Raw genomic sequence first — 13949 nt, 5'->3', positions numbered from 1 at the left:
CAAGAAAATATCAGATACACTAGAAGAAGTTATCAGTTGAATAATAGGCTTCCTAGACAATGAATCAATCCTTGAGAAATCCCATCTCTAAATTCAAGGTTGCCAAGACGTTTTGATCGAAAACAACTACCACTGAGGTTGTTGGAAAGCGAACAAAGATTCTTTCTCTCTCTGTCTTTCTTCAGTTGGTTGTGGGTTCTAACGGTGGAGAGAACGGGTTGAAAAAAAAAAGAGAAAAAAAAAAAGTCAGGTGATGTAGCACCCGAAGCAAGAACACAAGGATTGGACAGAGTTTGATCTTGGTGAGCCTTAGGCCACTCTATAATTGAGTAGTTTGCATCTTTCTCACTGAAATAGAAAAGAAAGATAGAGAAAGAGGGATAGTAGTTGCATCATAGTAGTTGCAATCTTCTCCGATAGGAGAATAAATAAGACGAAGGTAGGTAGAACGGTGAACGATCAGTTTGACTCGATTCCAAGGTAGACATTGATCGAACCAGGTGCATTTGATTCCAATCTTGTACCACCCACAACCACCACTACCACCACCACCACCATTACTACCACTACTACCACACCTACCTCATTTCGCATACCACGTTAATTCAAACTAAATTATAGTTACGTACAATTATTTATTTCCATTTGTATCGTTGAATGTTAAGACGGTAATTTAACGTTGCAATTAAATCAAGTCATCAATTCATTCGAAAAAATCAAGTTATATAGTTTGTTAATCATTTTCAACTAAATTTGGATTTTCTATTCATTCTCATCCACCTATTCTTGATTTTCATTCTATTTTCATTTGTATTGTAAAATGTTAAGACGGTAATTTAACGTTGCAATTGTTTGATGATCATTTTGAAGTAATTTTTTTTATTTTTTTATTATTGTTCATATATATTTGATTTTGATTCTGTCTACGTTTCAATAGGTCATTATCGTTTTAGGTGCCAATAACAAATCATACTTTGTTCGATTTTCATACCGGTAGCTCGGAAACTTGAGAATACGCCTACAGTAATTAAATTCTTATTGGTTGATTTTCTTATAGAAAATCAAGCTCGTGATCATCGGATATAGTCTCTGTCGGGTTATTGAAGATGATACTTAAGCCGGATCGATGGAGATACAGATGTTGAGTTGGATACTTGTTCTAGAACTCGTTTGGGGATACATAACTCTTTCATTTTATTTTTTCTTTCTCTTTTACTCTTCGTTTAATTTTATCTTCACTGGAACGATATCATTTAATACTTATTAAGGTAAAATTATTCTCATTGGTCAGTTTGTCATATGTTAACGTGAAAGATCAAAATTGGAAAATTTTAAGATAAAGAATACATCATTGAAGAATTCAATATTTTTATACAATAATATTTTTAACATAAACCAATTGATTAGCAAATTTTTTAAGTAACTAAAGCTACAGTAATTAAAATTAACAAACTTAGAGCTTAAATAACATCGAGTTATTTTTTTTTGTTTCATTTAAAAGAAGAATGAAAATAATACAAATGGGGTTTGGTTACAATTAAACACGTTGGGTTTGAATATAATTGAATGTGATGATTGTGACGCGACAATTGATATTACCGAAGAGAAACGATGAGAGTGTAGAGTGAATGGTTAGGTAGGTAGGTAGAATTCTGTGTTGTGTTGGTAGACACCAAGCAGAGAAATGAAGAGAGAGTGAGAGAGAGAGAGAGGGAGAGAGAGAAATTTGTGCTATTAAACACGTCGCATGGGTGATTACTCGCCTCATATTGATTTTAGATTACTTTACCGAACTATACAACGTGTGTACCTGTTACATACATATGTATGCATGCATGTATGTATGTATGTATATACATACACACTCGTAATATGCATACCCTCTCATATATACATATACGATCGTTTCATTACGACGTTTTGATTATATCGAATTATAGGATAGATGGTAGTAATACTCCTTTCATTATAGGACACGTTTATGGATGGTTAATTACTCGATAAAGCAATTCCCCATATCTTTTCTATGACAATGAACTTTGACCTGGAATACTAAATACGATTTATTTAAATAAACATTTTGGTTTTTTTTATTTGAGAATTTATTTATTAATTAAAACACACATGTGTCGTGTCAATGATAACACATTTCTTGGTAAATTTCATTTGGGATTTTAGTTGATAAGAAAATCAGTACAGAGTTAAAAGGGTTGGTTGTGGCATGGTTTAAAGGTTGCAGGAACTGTCAACTTTACTTGACTGAAATTTTGAAAATTTTTGATCGAGTAAAAGAAGTACTGTTTTATAAAAAATATATATATAATATATATAATATATATACCACCATATATCACCCATACAGATCGCATCAAATGCCTAAGTGTTGAATTCGTGGTACGAATTTAATGGTGGACCATAAATTTTCGTTGTCTAGTTCGATACAACCGATAAGAACCACTCGACGAGGTTACCCTCACTCTTTCAGTCACCCCACCTCATCTCACCCTCCTCCCATTCCTAGAATATTTCCTTCACGTACATTTTATTTTATTTATGATGTATATATATATACGTAATGCATAATACGATCATGCAATCTTATCACACGTAAAACGCATTAAGAAAACCGTACCAATAGCAACACCACAACTTATAAGAATGATCACCTTCCAAAAAAAAATGGTAGGAGTGGTTGGTCCCCTCTCTTCTGCCCCACCTTCACACATCTTCGATATTTTTAGATCGTTCCATCTTCCTACATACATTTTACCATTTTATATCGATTATACTATCTGTCAAATGTATCGATAACACTTTGACACATCTGGTCCGATCATAAAATTATATCTTTTACCTTAGGCTGCTGATATACTGCAGCAGTTAAATGAACCGTTACGTGTGTACACACAATATAACCATTTCGAGTATATATGTATGTGTGTTTGTGTTCGTGATCTGAACTATCAAAGCTCTCTTCTCTTTCCTTTATTTCTTTATCTATCTATCTTTTTTATTTGTCTTCTTTATCCATAAATTATATTCACTACGATAAGATATGGGGGTGGAAAGATGGTAAAGGAGTTTTCTTAACGATAAGTTTAGTGAAACAGTTTATACTACTTCGTGTAGTTTATATCATGAGAAAACAAAGATAAAGAATATTTTTATCCCTCATATGATGATCTGTAATAAAATAAAAAAAAATAAAAAAAAAAAAAAAAAATAAGAAGAAAAAACACATGAGATGTATATAAGTGTTAAGTGTTATATAATGTGTTAATAAATCTCATAAAAAAAAATTGTATAGAATAAAATAAAAATAATAAACACACAAACGTATCGATTATTTAATAATAGTTCGTCAGAGAATTTATAGTTTTCATAGATCTTGTGATTTCATAAACACAAATTCCTTGCCTATTCGTCGTGATAGGTTTGCTATGAACGTTTGAATGATTTCGAATATTCCCCTTGAGGTGAAACAAAGATAGAAAGAGATAAATATAGATAGATAGATAGATAGATAGATAGATAGTTTGTCGTCTTCTTCATAGTCATAGTCCTAGTCATAGTCATAGTCATAGTCATAGTCATAGTAGTCGTCTTCGTCTTGGAATTCCCTGAAGCGATTGCTTTCCACGAAAACGATATCAAGCAAAACGTATTCCATGAGAATATTGGTGTGGTATTGGTGTAGTGTTGGTTGTGTTGGTGTGCCCGCATGCGATCCAGCAATTTGGTTAGCCAGCGCGAGATTGCACGGAAATAGCCCGGAGATCGGTGCTCAATCTCAAAGTAGTCCACGAAACTCGCTTGGTGAGATGGTTAGGTAAGTAAGTACGACGCGTTCTCCGTCCGTTTGCCCAACAAGGTCTATAGAAAGGGATGTATATATATGTATATACGGACGAGAAAAGGGATGACTACGATGTCTTTCGACTAACATACGTGAAAATGGTAGACCACGTCTTTGATAACTGGCTCCGGTATCCCCCTTTTATATCTTGCTTAAAATCATTTTATCATCTTTGGATTAATTATTTTCCGATACGAAATAAACGAAGAACCAAATGCGATCTTTCCATGACGGTAGTTGGAAAGGGTGGGGATGCTCACAATAACCATTTGTAATTTTCAAACTGTCGATTTCATCTTTCCCCATTCGCGTAGAAAAATCGTCATAGAAAACGAAGTGAAGTGAACGAGAAGAGTCGTCGTCGTTGTGCCTAGTTGTTGGTTGGTGCACCTTCTTCCCTCTCCCTTCCTCCTCCCCCACCATGTACGAGCGTTGCATTTACGAGCGGTGACAGCTCATGATGGATGTTTAGATTTTGCCAGGAGGCTACCTATGATTACGGTTAATGGTCCGAGTAGGGGACTGTACTACTACTATCACACACATGTGAGATTCCATCAATCATCGTTTCGATACTCCCCCCCCCCCCGAACCCTTCAATCCCGTACTCTTTGGCACTGATATCGATCGATATTTTACTATATCTCATTCTTTGTCCTATTGTCCTCACTATACCGATAACCGTGTTTCCCCAGTTAACGAACTGGACGTTGTTCATTTTTTAAATATTTTTTTTTTATTTATAAGATACTTTTGAAAAAGGTTTTTCATGGTTAAATGATATTGTAAAATGGTTAATAAATAAATTCGTAATAGGATCGAAGAATCTTTTATTATTTTATTATTCGTGTGATGAAAAGAATAAAGCAAGAATATATAAACACAACACGTGATTTGAGACACAGTAACCTGGATTTTGTTGTATGAATGTTGGGGAAGAGAAATCGAGACATCACGTAGACATCAGGTCTAGTTTTCTGTGTCCCATTCATTTCATTGACATCGTGTAACACGCGTAACTGATCATGGTCGTTGCCTTGCTCCGTTGATTTTGTCAGAGAAAGTCTCCAAGATACCAGATCGGATTATTCCGTCACGTTTAACACTAAACTCACTGATACTTTATTTTTATTGTGAACGATCAAATGACCGGTTTAAAAAATAAACAAAATATATTTATATAAAATATTTATATAAATATTTGTTGTTCTACAAATTACACAAAACACGTGTCATTTGATTATACATGTTAAGTTTTTATAATATTATAATTTTAAATTATTAAATTTTGTTTTCTATCTTACTGTAAAATATTAACAAGAAATTAAAAAAAAAAAAAAAAAAAAAACAAGAATGTAGGTAGAAAAAAATAAAAAAAATATTAATCCTATCGAAACCGTCATCTCTAATACGACGTTTTCTATTTTAACGTTGCATTTTTTTAATTTTTTATTTTATCAACGTGCTGCATATATGCTTTAGACGTGTATTAATATGTTATACGCGAGAATATTAACAAACACACATAGATATATTCACACACTAGTGAAGAATATTACTCAAATGGATTTGTTGAACGATTTTTACGTAGTTGATTTACGATTGTTGTATCTGCATCATCTACGTGTGTTAATATATACATGTACACGTTTATGCATTTACACAGGTATGGTATGTACGTGAAAGTTGTTCGACCAAATACGTTTGGAGACTACATACTCCTCTCTCTTTCTATTTCTCTATCGAATTCAATAGGTTGTTTAAAAGAAAAGAGAGAAAGGGAATATCGTTCGGTTTATCCGAGCAAAAACTTTCGATACTTTTGCTAGTCATCAAGTTAGCATGTAAAATCGACATATATATATTTCTTTATATATAAATTGTTCTATTTTCTAAAAGCTTATTTACCTGACGATCGGATGAAGAGGAAAAAATATTCTTAATTTATTTATAAATTGTAAAAAATATTATTTCTTTTTATATAAAAAATTCAGGTTACTAATGAAGATTTCTTTTCTTTGGATTTTATTTTTTAATGAATTTTTTGTTTATTTTGTACTTCTTTTTGTTAACTTAGTACATTTAGTTTTTATTGCTAATTAAAGGATTTAATTATTTTCAGGTTATCTAGGTCTCTGGGTACTGTAAATTTTCAATAGATGGTGCTGTATTAGAATACAATTATTTAGCTATATTCACGTCGTACGTTTTTTTTCAGGTTTTTGTGTAACATAACCTAACCCTGCTTTTCATATTTAGTTGTTAAAATATTTATTATAGTTGTTACATTTTAAATTATCTATGCGTTAACTAGTCAACAAAGTTTTCCTATTTTTATTGGTTGAACAACAAATTTAAATTGATATCAATTACTGGAGTACAACTTTCATAGAAAAATCTAAGAATATTACATTCGTTCTAAATCTGCTTTCAATCTTAAACAATCCCTGTATCTATTTCTTAACATAACAAATTGATCATTAAATTTATAAAACATTATAAAGAAAAAAAAAACAGATGAGATGATAGAATATGAGAAAATACCCGTTGTTAGAATTAGTACACCTTTAGAATTCAGATACTCACCTAAAGCCTTTCCTTCCTTCCTTCCTTCCTTTATATCATGAAAAACAATAGGTTGAGCCACCTGAGGATTGATTGCTTGCTAGTATGGGAGGAGTTGAGAAAGAGAGAAGTGAGAAAGGTAGAGAATAAAAGCACCCAACAGCATCACCACCACCATCACCACCAATACCAATACCAGCAACACCAATAGCAAAAGCATAAGGAATAGAAGGATAAGGGTATAGAATTGGTAGTAGGATAAGGATAGTTGGGTGCACCTAAAGGTACTCTCTCTTTCTCTTTCTCTTCCTCACATGTATTCTGGGCATGAGCTTTCGTAAGCTGGAACTCCCTGCACTCAGTGAAGTTATAAATAGGAAACGGGTACCCACTAGGTGGTTCTCTGGGAATCTCCCCTTCACTTGCAGTTTTCTCACCGTTTGTTAAGCGTTTGTGAACAGAAAGAGAAATACAGAAAGAGAGAGAAACACACATATATATAATAAACAGACACTCAAATACATACATATATATATACAGCAAAGCATTCTACCTAATCCATTTTTCGCGACCTCCTTCTTCGTGCACGCTAACGAGAGAGCATCTAACGAAACGAGGTTAACCGTGCAACAGGAAACCGCATTTTGACGTAATGTAAAATGCACTTTGCCCAGCAGCAGTAGCAGCAACCAGCAACAGTAGTAGTGGTAGTAGTAGTAGTATTAGTTGATACTATTGGTGATGATGGTGGTGGACTTCAACGTTTGGGGCACTAGCAGCAAGCAACAGCACCTACCTTTACGATTTACCTTTGATAATACGCGTTTATATTCTACCGTTACTAGAAAATAACCGTGTTTTCTATATCATTCAGTCATATATGTTTATGCATATGTATTTTAATGCGTCTCTGATAGAGAATTGCACTTTTCCTACATATGTTGATTTATATATACATATTTATTACTTAGGATATTTTATAACTATGTTTATTTATATAATAGATAGTATATATACGATAAATGATTTCAAATATAAATTGATAAAAATATGTATATATGTATGTATGGTTTGTGTATCTTTGTGTGTATATGTGTGTCTAGTATCATACTTGTTAGCTTACTCTCGTTCACAACTGACGTATATGCATGGGACAACTTTTTTAACGAACCGATTAGACACGTAGTTGCGTTCTTTGACAAAAATGAAAAAAAAAAAAAAAAAACAAGAAAATAAAAAAAAAACAAAATATAAGTGCGTAGCAACGTTTAAACTTTTTTAATTGCCATTTCCATCGTCGTATTGAAAAGAAGAAGAAGAAGAGAACGAAAACTTGTTAAGACTTTTAATGCATCGATAGGGGTAATTTCAATTTTTATTATGTGTGTGTGTGTGTGTAATATTTGAGTAAAATTTTTTATTATTCGTTCGTAAAAAATAAAATATTATTTTTCTAGATAATAATAGAAATAAATGAAACGTTTAATAGTATTTGTCATTGAAATATTTGAAAATTGGTTTAACATGGTCGGGGGTGGATTTGTTTGTTTAATCTTAACGTAACAAGAATAATTCTTGTATGCTCTTTCTCACTTTCTACAATGCTTTTTCATCGAGTACAAAGAATGATAGAAATAGAAATAGAGATAGTTATAGATAGATAGATAGAGAGAGAGAAAGTTAAACGTTTGAAGTATTGTGTGCATTACACTCGTTCGTTCATTCGTTCGTTTATTCGTTAGTTTTTGAACGTAATCCAGAATAGAAGAACCCTTTCATGTTGAAAGGAGGAAAGGGGGCTTTGGAAGAAAAAAAAACTACATTTGACATGAAAGTTTTATTTTATCTTTTTTTTTTTGCAAACATTTTTATAAAAGAATAATAGAAACAACGTGATACTTTCAAACGATATTGTTATTTGCATAAACTATTAATAGTTTAAGTTGAAATATGTTCAAGATTTGATTTGATTTTGATTTATCATTTTTTATATCCACCTATGCATATAAATATTTGAATATTTTGAATGTTATTTAAAAAACTTATTGAAGTATGTGAAATTATATGAAGAATACGAAATTGTGTAATGGTTGGATAATAATAACAATAATAATAAAAATAATAAAAAAAAAAAATGAATAAAAGATCGAATATGTTGGAAGAACCTCGACAGTGATCCTGAAACTCGATAGAAACGTGTGTGTCTTACGTAATCATTTGTCACGGCCTCGTTTTATGTGTCAGTGTGAGATTATACCAACGAATATATACGTAATATGAAAACATATATGATTATTAGGCGTACACACGTGATTATTTTTTTTATTTTTATTTTTATTTTTATTTTTTTTTAATACGAGTATGGAATTATTTATTTTTTCTTTTCGTTGACTCATGCGTGTCAAGAACACTGAAGTTATCGTATCATAATCCTATAATGAATTTCAAAAAAATATATTGTAGATATACATATATATAAATAAATGTTAATTTAATATAACTCTAAATTGTTTAGTTAATTATAAGAACACATAAAATAATAATACACGAAAAAATAGAAAAAGTAAGGTTACGTGATATTATAATTGAAACAATTGAATTGAAATACAACGCCACCTAATGAAAACTTACACAATGTAGAGACTAAGATAACCTTTAAATAATAAATCCTTAAATTAGCAATAAAAAATAACAAATAATCGCGACAAACAAAATTACAAAAAATTTATTAAAATTAAATCTTAGTTTAGATCTTCTTTGGAAACCAAACAAATGTGACACTGAGTTTTTATATATAAATATATGTATGTTTATTATTCATTTGTAATAGCAACATTGCATTATAAATTTTGCAAATTGTAACTATATATATATCGTTTATTCATCAAATTATAAAACGTTTTTCTATTACCTTTTCTATTATTCCAAACACAATTTTCTTTTATCTATTTTCCATTTGTATTTCTATCACCTATTCTAACCAAAGAAGAATGTTGTCTAGGACCGTTAGGTGCATTTTACTCATCGATTTGTTATTTATTTATACTCAGAAAAATTCTTCTAACACTATTCTTTAGGTGTTTTTTTGTTGTCGTTGTTGTTCGGGGACCCGTGAAATACCTGGAACGGACAGACACCATGAGCTTTTGCACTTTGCCGTTAGGTAGATGGGGGAGAGGACTCAAGATGAGATAAAAAAATTATACCGTTTTCTCTCTCTCTCTCTCTCTCTCTCTCTTTATTTATTTCTTTCTTTCTTTTTTTTCTGAATGCATAACGGTAAATTGCAATGAGTCCTCTTTCCTTGTAACGATTCGTTTAATCGACCGAGAATGGATTTAACAACATAGAAAATAATAATTAGTTCTCGATCGTTGTTATACTAATTGGAGCGGACAATTTTCTCTCTCTTTCTATCTTTCTCAACCTTCTTCCGCATCTCTAGGATAAATTTACAATCTAACACATATGGAATAGAGTTAATCTCTTATCCAACCTACCACACACACCCTTTTCCATATATAACCATATTTACATACTTACTTTACCTTACTTTACCTATCTTATAAATATTTATTTTATTTTATTTTATTTTTTTTCTTTGATTATTATCTATTTATTTTATTCAATTATCTTATTTTTGTATTTTATTTTTATTTTTAATAACGAGAATAATTTTTTGATTTGATTTTGTTGCAGGTATGTACGAATTTCGGATGAAATGACTGACACTTGTGTCTCTGTGTTGTTGTTTACGATAGGACTATAACAAATTGAAGAATATTTTAGTGAGTACCAATTTGATTAGATTATTGTTTAGAATAGATAGATTGGAAAAGAACGAACGTTCGAAAATTTCGTTCAGTATAAATCGATTATAAAGTCCCAAGGCCTTGGTAACAACAGGAAAAGGCTTTACTTTAAAACGTTAATTGAATTCATTAAAGAAGCAAAGAGGGTTTCGCTTCAGTTAGGTTCCCTACATTTTATATGACACACACACACACACACACACACACTCTCTTTCTCTCTTTAGGTTAAATTATTATATTAGACATGACCGTCGATCGAAATTTTCAACTAAATAAAATTTTATCGTGAGTCAGAACTCGGTTGCATTCTCATCGATTAAAACGAAAGCTCGGAAGCAGTGAGAGAGGAGGCTGAAGGGAAAAAAGGGAAAAGAGAGAGAGAGAGAGAGAGAGAGAGAGAGTGAGAGAAAAAAAATAAAAGGTCAAACTCGCATATAGATTCTCTCATTGAAAGATAAAACAAAAAAACAAAGTGCGTGTTTGTGTACGCGTAAAAATAAACACACTTTTCAAAACGTTTTGTTACCTTCGAAAATGACCCTGTTCCAGTTTCTACCAGGAATTGAGGTTACTGTAATATTACGATTTAAAAAAAAAAATATATATTTTTCCAAGTATATTAGATCATTAAAACATTTTTTGATATGATAATTGAATGTGAGAATGGTGAGAATGGTGAGAATGGTGAGAATGTTGAGTAAAAACAATTGGAAACAATAAATCGATGTGTAATAAAAAAAAATGTTAAAAAGAACAATTATTACTTATACAGACGAAATATATTTAAACAAACGTGTTTACTTTAGAAAAAAAAGAAATAAAAATAAAAATATGAACATAATGATCTAGAAAGTTAGAGAAAACGGGACGAGAATGAAACGTGGTTGTTGCTGTTGTTGTTAAAAAAAATAGAATATCGGACAAACAGTTAAGAAACGTTGCAGAACAAAAAAAAATGTTCTCTTCTGGACAATGCGAATTGTATTAACTGCACAATAATAATGATGTCTACAAACCGTGATTGTTCGGTTTTTCTCATCGTGAAAGACACGCCCCTACTTAGAAGAGAGAACCTATTGTCTACGATAGAATAATACAAGTAGTCTAAAAGATTTGCAGTTTAGTTATACAGTAATAACATGATGTGATTGAAAATAGATTTATAAACATCTATCTATCTATCTATTTATCTCTATCTTTCTTTATTATTATATTTCAATGATGATAAGGTTAGTTTGTTTAATCATCTCATCTCATTTGAGTAGGGGGTAATAGAGTAAGTTAATCTCGTAGAATAAAATATCAAAAAAAAAAAAAAAATACAATCCTAACTCTATTTATATCTAACAAGTACATAAGTGAGGTTTAGATAAAAGACAGAAGACTGAAATAAAAAAAAAAATTACAAGTAGTATACTTGCTTTGCTCGTTGAGCGTTTTGCGATTAGAAGGGTTAAAAGGCTAAGAAAAAGAAAAAAAAAATAAATTACTAAAAGAATGAATGAAAAATCGTGAAAAACCGTAGGGAAGTTGAGCTTACAGTTGGTAAGTGTAAGCAGGTAGGTAGGTTAGGTAGATAGGTAGGTAGGTAGGTAGGTAGGTAGGTAATGTTCTTAATCTCGGACTGGACGACGCCGGTGGCAAAGTAAAATCTTGTAATTAACGCGGATGGAGAAGTAGACCGAGGCGGTAAATCTGCCAAGAGAACCCTCGACTAAATGCTCTCCGTGCATTCTTTCTTTTCTTTTTTCTTTGCCTCTTTTTTTTTTTTTCACTCCCAACTCTCATTCTTCAACCACGTTTTTTTTTTCCAAGGGAGAAACGACACAGAGGTGGAAATACGAAAGGGAAAAAAAAGTGTGGAAGAAGTGGAGGGAGAAATAGTCGTAACGATGAAACGAACGGTAAGCTTCCCCCCCCTCTCCCTCCTCCTCCTCCTCCTATCCCCTCCCTCCTTTATCGTCATCATTCTCCTCATACTCGAGTGGTACCAAAGTCAAAGTATACTTCGAATCGTCCGACCGAGAAAAGAAGTGCATTCTCGAAAGAGGAAAATGTGATGCTTGTTAGATCCTAGTACCGAGTAAACGAATCATTATATATATATATATATATATATATTACATCCTCCTCTTTCACCTCCTCCTCCTATTTAGTTCAATGCCACTTATGTGATCATTTTTCTGTCATTCTCTGTCATCTCATTTTTTGATAGAAATATTCCTTTGAAGTAATAACTGAATTAATTTACATTAATGTTTATATGAAATACATATGTGTATATATGTATGTACATTCTGTATAAAATATTACAAGCTTTGAGATTAACATAAAAAGATTTACTGTAAGAAAAGAGGGATTTCGTGAGGGTGGTTGAAGGGTGGTGGTGCTTTTAGAATTATACCAATTGCCTCTTGTATTAGGAAAATTTATGATTATTGTTATTATGTTATTAAAGCTTATACAGATATCATACTAAGTATTCCAACAATCTAGAGAGATGTCTCTATGTAAATTAATTTAACTGAAATGTTAGATTTGTACAAGACAACGATAAGAAAGAGAGAGAGAGAGAGAGAGAGAGAGAGAGAGATTAGGGTTTTTAGTTGGGTGAGGGTAAACCGTGTTACACAGATTTTGGATTATCTTACAATAATTAAAAAAATATTTGTTAAACGTAACTAAAAACCGTAGGCTACTATTATCTCAACAATTGTATAACTCTTATTAGATTTTGATTAATTTTTAAACAAAATTATTTTCTATCAATGAATTTTTGATTATTTTATTACATTTTTTGAATACTTTCTAAACAAAGTTGTTTTCTCTCAATGAAATATTTTTCTAACTATATTCCAATCTATTTTCTCTAAAAGTTTCTAATCGCAATGACAAAGTATCATTTTTAGGTTAGATTAATCTCTAAAATGAATTTAATTGAAAAATTCGCGTTTGAATTGAAATGAAGAATGAAAAGAAATATAAAAGAGAAAAGTAAAAGAGTTTTACTACTGTTAATCAATGGTTTGTAATTCACAGTGGTACGAAACGAACGAAGCGTTTATATTTGGTCTATGTCTATGTGTCCGTGTGTATGTGTGTCTGTTAGAAAAAAAAGCTTTCGAACGGATACGTTAAAATAGAGAGTATAGTTCTCCTTTGAAAAAAGTTTCGATGAGAAACCATCTCCACCCCTCCCCCTTTGGCTATAGTTTCGCATATTCAAACTCCACGTGCACCAACCCATTTACGCATGTGTAGGTATAATACACGCATAAATACACACGTATACACATAGGATATTTCGGCATCGTAACTGCGTATGAGCAAATAGCCACCACTATCACCCCCTTCCATCCCTCACCCTACACACCCCTTGACTATTTGCGAATATTCGCGAAGGGTAACGATACGTGTGTGTGTGAGGTAGAATTCGCAGTTTCCGCTATTCAGTTGTTCCCGTAAAAAAAAAAGAAAGTAAAAAAATAAAGGGGGTAAAGAGGACTCGTTAAAAAAAAAAAAGAAAGAGAGAGAGAGAAAGAGATAAATAGAATGAGAGAGGAAAAGAAAGAAAGAAAAATTGAAATCAGTCGAATGGTTTAAAAAGGGTTTCAAATAAAAAGAGTTAAAATGCAATTTTATCATTTTACTTTCTACATTGTAACTCGTGTTATAAACTCTTTATTAACATTTAAACAATAATATATGCGTCTGCA

At 31.6% G+C, this 13949-nt stretch overlaps 1 protein-coding gene across 3 annotated transcripts in view; it reads left to right on the top strand.

Moving 5' to 3' along the window:
• LOC149031140 (CCR4-NOT transcription complex subunit 6-like) overlaps window positions 1-13949 on the top strand; it is a 174431-nt gene that overhangs the window by 98211 nt on the left and 62271 nt on the right. The window contains exon 4 of one of the 3 annotated variants that reach the window (XM_089176677.1): window positions 10121-11394. The exons of the other annotated variants lie outside the window; for them this stretch is intronic. Coding sequence (XP_089032803.1) covers window positions 10121-10146 — 26 coding nt within the window. The 3' untranslated portion in view covers window positions 10147-11394. Of the gene's footprint in view, window positions 1-10120; window positions 11395-13949 lie in introns of those variants that run through there. 3 annotated transcript variants of the gene reach the window in all.

The sequence above is a fragment of the Polistes dominula genome, unplaced genomic scaffold, assembly GCF_049000335.1.
Source record: "Polistes dominula isolate Pdom_NZ unplaced genomic scaffold, Pdom_raw_medaka contig_80, whole genome shotgun sequence".
NCBI classification, from domain to species: domain Eukaryota; kingdom Metazoa; phylum Arthropoda; class Insecta; order Hymenoptera; family Vespidae; genus Polistes; species Polistes dominula.
The sequence above is the reverse complement of the archived record's forward strand: the minus strand, read 5'-3'. Positions and strand labels throughout refer to the sequence as shown.